Genomic DNA, 12,341 nt, shown 5'->3' on the forward strand with positions numbered 1-12,341 from the left:
TTTTGCTGCTATTTCATTTAGTTTTTTTGGCCAACAGTATCTACAGCAAAATGACCCTTCAAATCGAAAGCTACTGGTCAGCAGTAGTTGTAAAGTAACTAGTTACAAATACTCAAATGACTGTAACTGAGCAGTTTTTCTCAGGAATTGTAATTTACTAGGTAGTTTTAAGAATGTGTACTTTTACTTTCTCTTGAGTACATTTTTAGCACAGTGTCGATACTTTTACTCCACTACTTTCCTTCAGCCTGCAGTCACTACTTAATTTTTTCCTGTCTAGGGGGATTTGAAAAATCTTTCCTGTGATTCCTGTCCAATCAAATCGCAAATAGAAGTTAAATCGCATCATAATGAACTACCTCAAGACATGGGCGATTTATAAATCGCAGCAAACTGTTGGAAGCATTAAACGTGTGCAAGAAGATGTCCAAAATCTTTATACGCATTGACCCAGACACTGTTAAGTCACTGATGAGAAGATGACGGATGTTTACTGTATGATGACCGAAATGGCCTTAAACACCCGGCAGGCACAAGACGTCAACATGACATCAGATTGATGTTGTACCCCAACATCATGGGGACATTGCATTTTGTTTGGAATTGAAAATTGGGTTGGCATCAGAACCCAATGTCCAACGGCCAACCTAAAATCAATCAAATGTCAACGTCTAATGATGTTACAGCTTGACATTGTGTGGACGTTACCACTATGACGTCTATCAGATGTTGGATTTTGGTCCGTTTCTAACACAACCTAAAATCAACCAAATGTCAATGTCATTTGGCGTCGTTATTAGACATCAAAATAATGTTGTCCTTAGATGCTGGCTAGACATTGAGCTTTGGTCACCTGACATCACAATCTAAATCTTACATAATATTAACGTCGTATGATGTTGTGTGCCTGCTGGACAATAACTAAACGCATTAGACTTGAGAATGTTACGTTTACACACATTCACAAATTACATGTAAATGCATCAGCTTTTTACAGCATAATATTTACTACTCATTACTCGAGTAGTTTTAAAAGGTCTTGAGTAATATTCTCAACAGATACTTTTACTCTACTCGCACTACATTTTTAGGCAAGTAATGGTGCTTTTACCTAAGTATGATTTTTCAGTACTCTTTCCACCACTGCTGGTCAGCCCACGATTCAGGAATTGTTTGAAAATGCAAACATGCTATAGTCCTGAACAATACAGTGGCTGACTTTAGATCCAAAGAAAAGAAAGATATCCAAAGATCACTTGTCAAGTTTTAATGAAATCTGTGTTTTCGAAATTAATTAAGATAGCCAGTGCTTTATTTAATTTGTTTAGCCTGACTTGTTTAAAACAAAAAAAGCCAAACTTATTTTAAAAGTTTTTTTAAAATAAAATATATTGTGTTAAATGGAGAAAAAGCTGATTTTTACCCAGAACTTATTTAAGAGCAGTAATCACAATACCACATAAATCAGCGGTTTCCAACAGGAGGGTCCCGGCCCACAAGGGGGCCTCAGCAAGCTCTATGGGGGGTCGCGTCATATAAAAAAAATAAAATAAATAAATAATCAGTGGACAGTTAGGAGAATGATCATGTTGTCTTAGTTTATTTTCTCTCCTGGCTGACCAAAAAAGGGTCAAACTTGTAATTCGTACTCCACAAAAAAAGACAGTCTTACTGATTTGCCTATGCAGCTAATGCTAATGACCCAAGCATACTGGATCCAGGTGAAGAAGCTCCAAACATTTTGGGTGATAGTTTTAGCAATACTGGAAATACCAACATAGTTACCTGGACTATTATTTTATTTTCCCTAAACAAAGAGTCCCTGACTCAGCCACTGTGCAAACGTTTATGCTGATGAATGCATGAGACCGTACAAACTAATAAGACATTTGCAAACGACTCATCCTTAATACCACAAGGTGTACCCAATACAAATGGGCTACTGATGTTTTGCTTTTCTATTTTACATTAAGCTATTATTTGTGCATAAACATATATAGAAATAGTAATAAACAAACCATCTTTTTTTTTGACGTAACTAATGCAAACTTATATGAGCGATAATATTATTTAATGTGGAGGGGGGCCTTACAATATTTTACGGGGGAAAAGGGGGTCTCAGGCAAAAAAGGTTGGGAACCACTGGTATATATCATACCATCAGAATCTTATATCGACCCATGCCTAATTTCTATGTATTTCCTTTTAGCAAACAGTGGTGAAAAGCTTGAACAGCACTAACTTCACTGGGAGTGGGTATCACAGGTAAGATTCGCTACATTGTGTGTGCAATATTTAAAGATTTATGAGTGGTATGCAAACATAATAGACTGTGCTGTTAAATGCTTTAATGATTAATGAAAATTAATTTCAGTCTTACACTCAATTGTTTTGCTGCTTGTATAAACTACGTATTTAAATTGAGCTGAATCAACACAGTTCCTAATTTTATTTTTGAGACAGCTTAATTGTTTTATGTTCAATCTACTCAATTTTTTTTAAAACAATTAAGTTAACTTGATCAATTTATGTTGGGAAATCATGAATGACTTGTGTTCTGAATATGTCACCTTTTCTTTGATTTATCAACCTTTATAGCTTGAACTAATTTCTTTCCATAAGTGATTTTAAAGTGGTTGAAAAAGTCATTCTTTTGTCGACTTAAAGGGGTTTCTTCCAATCATGAGAACATATTTCAAAAATGACTGATTTGGCAGCAGTATTTGTGACATTTCTTGTGTTGTTTTGTTGTGAAAATACACACAAATGTATACATCTTACTTCTTCGATCCTTTTTTGACCTCAAGGACCGTCAGTCATGTTATTTATTATATAAGGAAGGGAGGAAACACAGAATGAAACAAAGATAGAAATTGTTTACCTCTTAATTATATAAAGCCTACTAAATCATATTTAATACATCATCCTAAATGATGGAAATTTTCAAAACGTCAATTTTAGCAATTCATACAGCGAATGTACTCTGTTAAAAATATATTTTAATTAATAGTTAATTTATTTATGGTTGAGAATTGCATTATGGGGCCTTGATTTCTGCTTTGTTGACTTTTGATTTAAAAAAAAATGTACCTCTACAGTTTACAGGGTTCAGACAGTCATTGAAAACCTATAGAAGTCATGAAATTTTGACATTGCATTTTCTAGGCCTAGAAAAGTTTTTGAAAAATAGAAAAACTCACAAGGTTTTGGAAAAGTCATGAAAATTGCATTTATATTTAGTCATTTAGCAGACATTTTTGTCCAAAGCTGCTTAAGCCCCGGTCACACTAGAGCTTGTGCTTGTGAAATTCTGTTGTAATGTATGGCGCTGCAAAAAGGGGCGGGGTTAAACAATATGATTAAACATTAATAAAAGTGAGTGATTGCTCTATATTTTACAGTTCTTATTTTATATTATCTTTTATTGGTCTCATGCAATCACCTGATGTGATTTTGCAGGTAAGAATTCACCAAGCTTGATCTTTCGAATGCAGCGAAACATGTGCTTGCAAATCTAGTCTGCAGCATTCGCATGCCTATGAATAGAAGTCTATGAAGTGAAAAATGCAGTGTGATCGCAGCTTTATAATAGAAGTAGTTTTACCTACTTTAACAAACTACGCGATTATGTGAAATTAGTTTAGCTAAAATCTGTGTATTGGAATGGAGGTTAGTTGTTTTTCCTTTTTTTTTCTTGCAAAACATGCTCTCACATTATAAGTGCTATGTAAGCATCATCTGTTTTAAATAGATGTAAAAATAAATTAAAAAGTATTGCATGCTTTATGATATGCTGTATTAAATTTAAACATTTCTTATGATTTACAATGTATATGTAGACTTTACAAAAAACATTAGGTCATATAAATTGACTTCAAAGTCCTGGAAAAGTCATGGAATTTTTGTAGTAAAAATGTGAATGAACCCTGAGTTTAACAAAGTGACATTTATTAGTAGCCAATCCCAGTTATTTGGATGTCATCAAACGTAGAAACAAGTGTGTAAAATGGCAGAAAATGTACTGGCAGTTTATTACAAGGTTTTTGTACCATAATATACAACACCAACCCAGACAGTATATCACTTTAAACTATTAAAAATGCTAATTAAAGTCACTTTTTCAAAATTTTCAATGTCAAAAGTTGTTGGAAGAAAGATCAAGGCCCCTTAATGCAATTCAAAAGCATAAATAAATCACAAAATATGGAAAAATGCTAATTTATGGTTATTTTTACATAATAACCAAAGCGAAGATGACAACATTGCCAGAACAAACTGTGAGATATGTAAACTTGATTATTGCAAGAGGTGGAAAGGAAAAGAATGGGTATATTAAACATAACAAACAAACAGTTGATGAATGTTAAAATAAGGTCATTTAAATAAATTAAATAAAAATACGGAAAGGGCGACGCAGTGACGCAGTAGGTAGTGCTGTCACCTCACAGCAAGAAGGTCGTGGTCGCTGGGTCGCTGGTTCGAACCTCGGCTCAGTTGGCGTTTCTGTGTGGAGTTTGCATGTTCTCCCTGCGATCGCGTGGGTTTCCTCCGGGTGCTCCGATTTCCCCCACAGTCCAAAGACATGCGGTACAGGTGAATTGGGTAGGCTAAATTGTCCGTAGTGTATGAGTGTGTGTGTGTGTGTGTGAATGTTTCCCAGAGATGGATTGCGGCTGGAAGGGCATCTGCTGCGTGAAAACATGCTGGATAAGTTGGCGGTTCATTCTGCTGTGGCGACCCCGGATTAATAAAGGGACTAAGCCGAGAAGAAAATGAATGAATGAAAAATAAGGAAAATCCTGGATGTGTTTCTCCGCTCTTCTTAATTCTTTTTTTTATGTTTTATAGAAGTATCAGATCTGGTTTCGGTATGGGAAGATACTCAAAATCAAATGATTCAGTCTCAAGGGCAAAATAACCTGATAAGCACACCCCTAGCAGTATACAGTATAGCACAGTGCATTATTTATATGACTAAATAAAATGATATATTTTGAACTGGCATCATATTCTGTTCATTAAGGGCTTCTGAGTTTATTAAAGACTTTAATAAACTTAGTCAAGATATCATGAAAATGTGATATCTAATCATTTTGCTTTTCTCTTTTTACAGCCTTGGAATAATATATGGAGTCTTTTCCTTCTGTAATATACTAGCCCCCACTATCGTTGCTGTAATTGGAGCAAGGTTTACGATGTTCTTGAGTGGCATTCTTTATAGGCAAGTATCACTGATGTCTTTGTGACTGTTTTCCATGTAGTCTTTGTGTCGCTGTTGTCTGTATCCATCACTTCTGCATGTTTTTTTTTTCAGTGGTTATATAGCTGTATTCATCATTCCATCCACATGGTCCTTTTATTTCACATCAGTGGTCATTGGCTTTGGGGCAGCCAGTAAGTACATGTTTAAAACACAAAGCCACATTCATCATGTATTTCATTTAATCAAACATTTCATGTTCAATATCTCTGTAGTTGAAATATATATGCAGCTATTGGAATAATTTTAGAAGATCACTTGAAAAGTTTACTGAGTTAATCAAGTGTGGGTTTGAGTAAAATTTTGATATTTATTTAATTTTATATAGGTTTGAGAACATTTATTACAAATTTCATAAATAAAATTATTGTGATTTAGAGCTTTTTTTTTGTTCAGAATAACAAATGTTTTCATTTGCTGTTACTGAAAATTATTACACGAAATATCAATTTTTTTACTTCTTTGAAGTTTTGGACGAAATTTTATCAGTAGTTTAAAGAATAAAACAACAAAAAAATGTTACTCAAACACATAACTATAAATCATTAAGTCTCTAAATTTGTCCATGATTTTTGTACAATGAAGGAAGACTTTTTTTGGAAATTGCATTTGCTAAGTCTAATGATCTATGCTAAGCTATGCTAAGCTAAGCTAAAATGCTCCCTCTAGACCTAGAGATAGACTGATCTATCAAAAATGGTAAAACTCCATTGTTTAACTAAGTGTATTTCCCCCCAAAAAGTGGAGTGTTCCTTTAAGATGTACTATATAAGCAATTATCAACATTTGAAATGGAATTCAGAGAACTAATTTTAAGTAAATCCTGACCTTTTTCTGTCCACAGTGCTTTGGACGGCTCAAGGACACTTTCTAGTGGAGAACTCAGATGCTTCCACCATCAACAGGAACACAGGAGTGTTTTGGGCGTTACTGCAGTGCAGGTACAGGAAGTGACATCAATATTGTTCTGAGTTCTGATGTTGACATGAAATTACAATCTGAGATTCGCGTTAACAATTTACACTTAAAGAAAAACTAAGAATATACATCATTTAACAACCCTGCCAGTTAATCAGTTGAGTTCTAACATTTTTAATCCATTCAGCTGATCTCCGAGTCTGATCTCTAAATTTAGCATAGATCATTAAATCAGATTAGACCATTAGCATCTTAATTAAAAATAACCAAAGAGCTACGATAGCTGCAGCAGCCACAATGATATTACGTAGTGCCTGATAATAATCTCCAGCAAGGTAACTTCCATGATTACGTTGGTTATAGAAGTTAGCTGAGTTTAAGGTGCTGTGTAATATTGTGCCTGCTAAAGCCATGGTACAGCAGCAAAGTTTCTTGATTATTACGCCAGAATGAGAATATTGTTCCAGTTGCCATATCAGCCTAGAAAATAGCAGCTTTTCATTTGCTGTTGGTCTAAGCACATGATGTAAATACAGAAGTATTATTATTGAATCTCTTTTATGAATAAGATATTAATGTTCTTATCTATTTCAGCAATCTAAGCTAAGCTAAAAGTACTCCCGGAAACTGGCTGAAAGAATTCAAAAACTCTAGGAGAGTTGAAAATGAGCCTTTTTAAAGTGTGGTGTTCCTAGTTGCTAAATTTCCATAGTGTAGGAGTGTGTGTGTGTGTGTGTGTTTAAATGTGTGTATGTATGGGTGTTTCAGTACTGGGTTGCGTCTGAAAAGGCATCCACCGCATAAAACATATGCCCGAGTAGTTGGCGGTTCATTCTCTTGTGGTCACTCCTGATAAATCATGGACTAAGCTGAAGGAGAATGAATGAATAAGAAAGTATTATAATAATGATAAATATTCATAATAATTAATAACACTATTATAAAGGTAGTTATAATTATCATTATTAGCCATTATAGGTTTTGCAGATCTTGATACACTTATAGAATTGTTTTCATTAATTATAAATATTTATAAACAGAGTTATAAGTCATCAGGGCTTACAAAATTTCTAAATCCCTGGTAGCCCTTCTTCAGTTTTTGGTAGCCTGAATAAAAAATGTAAGTAGCCCAAGTAGAAAATACATTATTTATCAAATAAAAAATGTATAAATAATGAATATGTATCAGCAGCACAGCACATAATTATCAAATTTTTGAGTGAATGTTAAAGCACTGAAATTTATTTTTCCTTCCACCAAGATTTCCTGTAAGGCAGCTGGGTGAGATTTTGGTAGCCCAACTGGAAAAAGCAAAGCCCCAGGATTATTTTGCGAGCCCTGTTAATTATGAGCATGAGCTGAATAGAAAGTGTTACCAAATGTTTTTTTGTTTTCTTCTGAGAAAGAACACAGAAATTGCTAGACAGAGTGTCTAATCTAGGGTTAAGATATCATTTATATTTCTCTGAAGAAATTTCAATAAATCTACTAACCAAATCAGCAATACCAAAACGATTTAATCAGATGCTCTGTCAATGATTCCTGTATGAAAAGATCTGTTTGTGTTTTCTTTTCAGTATGTTGTTTGGCAATCTGTACGTTTATTTTGATTGGAAAGGAAAAACTGAAATATCAGGTAACGTGATAATCTGCAAATTGCTAAAAGCAGCTTGATTGTGTGTGTAACTCTTGTATTTTAACATTAATTCATCAATTATCCTGTCTTTGTACTAACTGACTAAATATTTCAAACACAAGCACATTTTCAGTTTGTTTTGCATTTGTATATTTTTTGTGTCTGTGTCACAGATAGAGAAAGAAAGATTATGTTCACCGCTCTGCTGGTGATCTCGGTACTCGGGACACTGAGTTTTCTTGCCTTGAGGAAGGTCCGTCAGCTGGAGGAGGCTCTGTCTGAAGAAGAAGGCCAGTCTCTGTTATCAGCCAGATTCATGTTAGTCATCTCATTCATCCACTAGTATGTTTAATCAACCATAATGATGGAGAAAGAAAAAGATCACACATCAAAAACATTTTTGCCAGGCCAAGAAATTCTGATTAGCAAATTAGTCCTGCTGATATTTTTAATGTACCTACCCATCAAAAGTTTGGAGATAGTTTTTATAATGTTTTGAAGGAAGTCTGTATTGCTCAAGAATGCATTTATTTACTCGCAAATACAATAAAAACTATTGAGAAATGCTATTTTTAAATGTAGAATAACTACTTTTTATATGAATGTGTAATTAATTTTTGTTTATTTCTGTAATGCAAAGCAGAAAATAAATTAATTGTAAAAGATCAAAAGGGTTCCTATGATGAAAAAGTGTTGTTCTGCTTTCTATTTTTGTAGAAACTAAATACATTTTACTTTTCATTACATATTTATATATATATAATAATAAAAAATAATAAAATAATATATGTAAAATAAATCTATATTTTAGATATATATGTATCTATATGTAGAAAATCTATATTTTTAAATATTTATTTGACATTATATTTACATTTTTTACTATATGCTATATATACTGTGCATATATATATATATATATATATATATATATATATATATATATATATATATATATATATATATACACACACACACACATACATACATACATACATACACACACACACACACACACACACACACACACACACACACACACACACACACACACACATCTTTTTATGGTGTTATATCATGATTTCCACAAAAAAAAAACAAAAAAAAAAGAAATCATGATATTAATAATGATTTTTAAGCACCAAATTGGCATATTAGAATGACTTCTGAATGATATAGTGACATTGACAATAATACAAATATTAAATATATTATATTATTTTTCCAGACAGGTAGGGTACCTACCACCACAAATCTGGTATTTTGAATTTCTGCCATATGTCATGTGTTAAAGAAAATGCTTTCATATTTTTAAAATAAAGTTTATTGCCGTAAATTAATAAAACAAATAGTTTTCATCTGCAAAAATTCAAACATTATTATAATTAAACATCTGCAATTATGCAAAGTCTGTTTTAATGTCAGCTATAAATTCTTTCCGGGATAATCATGGTAGTTGTTGTTACATTTCTTTGTTTGATTTTCAGCTGATATAATTTCTTGTCTAATGTTATTTTAGATATAAACAAAAAGCAGCCTCTGCTGTGACAGAAGCTAAAACAGAGTTAAGTGAGTATATCTGGCTAAATTTCATGTTGATTACATGATCTGCTTTTTTTAAATAAAAGTTTTTTAAACAATTGAACAAATTACTATAAAAAGAGGTTTGTTTTGGTCTAATAGTTGCTTATTTTAATTAACCCTTTTTCTTCTAGAGACGATTGTGGAAATCTTTAAATCCAAAACCATACTGTTGTTAAGTTTCTGCATGGCGTACAGTGGTAAGGGCATTGTTAAAGAAAACAACCTTTAATTCAATGAGCATCTGATAATAGTGAATATATCTTCATTCCTGCTGTCTCGCTGAAGGTTTGGAGCTGTCGTTTTACAGTGGTGTTTATGGGACTTGCATTGGGGCCACAGAATACTTTGGCAATTCAGCAAAAGGCTTAATCGGCATCTCAGGCATTGTGGTTGGAATCGGAGAAATCGTTGGCAAGTGCACTAACAATATGAAGAGGATCTGTTAACAACATTTTCTGTAAGACTGAAATTGGATTTGACAATGTCTTTTTTCTGCAGGAGGTGGATTGTTTGGCCTGGTGTTGAAGAATAATCGTTTCAGACGCACATCGGTAGTCTTCTTAGGGATGGTTGTCCACTTTGTGGCCTTCTATCTGATATTCCTCAACATACCTGATGATGCTCCTGTGGTTCTACAAACAAGCTCACAGCATAATCCATATCTGGCACCAAGGTAGACATTTTCAAGACACTCTTATACTTCAGCTGCTGATGTAATTTTGAACAAAACCTGGCCACAGAAAGTTGGTTAAAAAGAGATTTTAAACAGCATGACTAAGTGTTTTTCTGGATAGGATTGTTCAATGATTGGTCTTTGGGAATGATGTAATAGTTAGGTGTGGCTCTGAGGCTCCACCCTTTCTGACCCGTATATCACTTTTCTGTTCATTTCAACTATAACTGACTTCTGCAAAAATAGAAATACTGAAATGCATTGTAAAAAGATTATAGCACTGTTATATTAACTTAATTGTTTTTACAAATTTAAGATTAAACATGAAACAATTAAGTTAACTTAATTGATTTGTGTTGGGACAACATGAATGAATTGTGTGGAGCCAGAGTTTTTTACAATGCAATTCCGTATTTCTCTTTTTGCAGAAGTCAGTTGCCCCAAAAAATATGAATTGTGTTAAGCTCTTTTGAAATAGATCGTTTGAATAAGTAGCACAAATCAATTGAGTGTAAGGTATCATATTAGAAAATAAATGCATATTTTTAATGGTATTGTTATATTGGTTTATATTGTAATCAGTGATTGGCTGATAAATTGGTATATTTTTGCGCTTCAGATGTGTACGGCTGGCAATGTGTGTTTTATTTGGTGTCATACACATAATGTGGCATTAGAAATATGATAGATGAAAGACAAATGACGGCAATGGGTTTTTTTCACGGTGAACTTCAGAATTAGAATTTCAAAAGGATTTTGGGAAACTTTTTAAGTTTTAAAATAAAATCAGTCAAATTAAATTTGTTTAAAAAAAAAAATAGTATCAAGAGTTGTATCCATTGACCTACAGTAGGTGAGAGTTCAATCTGACCATTACCGCCAGAGCTTACACCAACGCAGTTTTAAATTGCTGCCGCTCCGTTTTTAGTGTATGACTGCAGTTTGTGAATAAGCCGCCAGGGGGCAGACAGGGACGTGATGCAAATGCACAGAAATAGCCTATACAGCAGCTTAAAATATGCTACTGTGCTTGTAAATGAGATTAAACAAGAAGTCAAAGCATTAAAAGTCCTTCATTAATCATTTAAAATTTGTAAACACGCTTTATTATTATTATTGTAAACTTGTTAAGTGCAAAGAGGATTCATTTTGGAAAATAGAATTGAAGAAATAAAAGACAACTAAAATGAATGATTAAGTGTTTGCCTGAGTATATCAGGGCCTTAAGGGAGATCTGAAAAATGCAAACTAAGCAAAAAGCTATACTAGGGTTAGTTCACCCAACAATGAAAATTCTGTCATTAATTACTCTCCAACATTTAATTTCAATCCCCTGAGACTTTTGTTCATCTTTAGAACACAAATTAAGATGTTCATTCATTCATTCACTCATTCATTCATTCATTCATTTTCTCTTCTGCTTAATCCCTTTATTAATGAGGGGTTGCCACAGCAAAATGAACCGCCAACTTATCCAGCATATGTTTTACGCAGTGGATGCCCTTCTAGCTGCACTGGGAAACATCCATACACACTCATTCACACACATGCACTACAGACAATTTAGCCTAACCAATTCATCTGTATCACATGTCTTTGGACTGTGGGTGAAAGCAGAGCACCTAGAGGAAACCCACGCAATCATTCAAACTTCACACAGAAATGCCAACTGACCCAGCCGAGGCTCGAACCAGCGACCTTCTTGCTGTGAGGCGATTGTGCTACCCACTATGCCACCGTGATGCCCCGAATTAAGATGTTTTAGATGAAATCCTAGAGATCTCTCTCATCCCCCTGAAACATTTAAAATTCAGCAAAGCAACCAAAAACATTCCATGTTACTTCCCTGGAATCCTACAATGATCCTAATATCTCTTGTGTCATGTTAGGTTGCTTGAAATGACATGGGGGTAATAATTAATTACCAAATTTAAATTTTTGAGTGAACTAATCAATTAAGGTCAGGGGTTTAATTCCTAGGGAATGCCTCCACTACAAGTTACATGTAGGATAAAATTTGTTTTCTAAATGTATTGCAGTGTTGTATTGTTGATGGCACTGTGTAATCTGTGTTTCTGTATTGACTCTTGCAGTGTGTCGATCGCTCTGCTGTGCAGCTTCTTGTTGGGTCTTGGCGACAGCTGTTTCAACACTCAGCTCTACAGTATTCTGGGCCGGGCGTATGCTGAGCAGAGCGCACCTGCCTTTGCCATATTTAAATTCATACAGGTAAAGACTTGTTTAGATTGCATTTTGCGGAAACGTCATAT

General features: G+C 33.9%; 2 protein-coding genes across 8 annotated transcripts in view; one reads left to right on the top strand and one right to left on the bottom strand.

Moving 5' to 3' along the window:
• Nucleotides 1-12,341, bottom strand: part of ubfd1 (ubiquitin family domain containing 1) — a 33,852-nt gene that overhangs the window by 20,560 nt on the left and 951 nt on the right. Inside the window, exons 1-2 of one of the 3 annotated variants that reach the window (XM_073942335.1) lie at nucleotides 6,089-6,177; nucleotides 1,457-1,516 (exon numbers count right to left, since the gene is read on the bottom strand). The exons of 1 other annotated variant lie outside the window; for it this stretch is intronic. The gene's annotated coding sequence lies outside the window, so the exon portion shown is untranslated. Of the gene's footprint in view, nucleotides 1-1,456; nucleotides 1,517-6,088; nucleotides 6,178-12,341 lie in introns of those variants that run through there. One more of the 3 variants, XM_073942330.1, reaches the window with a different exon arrangement.
• Nucleotides 1-12,341, top strand: part of LOC799265 (UNC93-like protein MFSD11) — a 31,392-nt gene that overhangs the window by 5,413 nt on the left and 13,638 nt on the right. For 4 of the 5 annotated variants that reach the window (XM_073944939.1, XM_073944941.1, XM_001339605.9 and 1 more), the window contains exons 3-13: nucleotides 2,210-2,265; nucleotides 5,114-5,221; nucleotides 5,315-5,394; nucleotides 6,105-6,201; nucleotides 7,756-7,814; nucleotides 7,988-8,132; nucleotides 9,334-9,383; nucleotides 9,530-9,595; nucleotides 9,684-9,809; nucleotides 9,897-10,071; nucleotides 12,165-12,300. In XM_073944939.1, the coding sequence (XP_073801040.1) occupies nucleotides 2,210-2,265; nucleotides 5,114-5,221; nucleotides 5,315-5,394; nucleotides 6,105-6,201; nucleotides 7,756-7,814; nucleotides 7,988-8,132; nucleotides 9,334-9,383; nucleotides 9,530-9,595; nucleotides 9,684-9,809; nucleotides 9,897-10,071; nucleotides 12,165-12,300 (1,098 nt within the window). The remainder of the gene's footprint in view (nucleotides 1-2,209; nucleotides 2,266-5,113; nucleotides 5,222-5,314; nucleotides 5,395-6,104; nucleotides 6,202-7,755; nucleotides 7,815-7,987; nucleotides 8,133-9,333; nucleotides 9,384-9,529; nucleotides 9,596-9,683; nucleotides 9,810-9,896; nucleotides 10,072-12,164; nucleotides 12,301-12,341) is intronic. The other variant, XM_073944942.1, reaches the window with a different exon arrangement.

Source organism: Danio rerio, chromosome 3 (genome assembly GCF_049306965.1).
Source record: "Danio rerio strain Tuebingen ecotype United States chromosome 3, GRCz12tu, whole genome shotgun sequence".
Classification (NCBI taxonomy): Eukaryota; Metazoa; Chordata; class Actinopteri; order Cypriniformes; family Danionidae; genus Danio; species Danio rerio.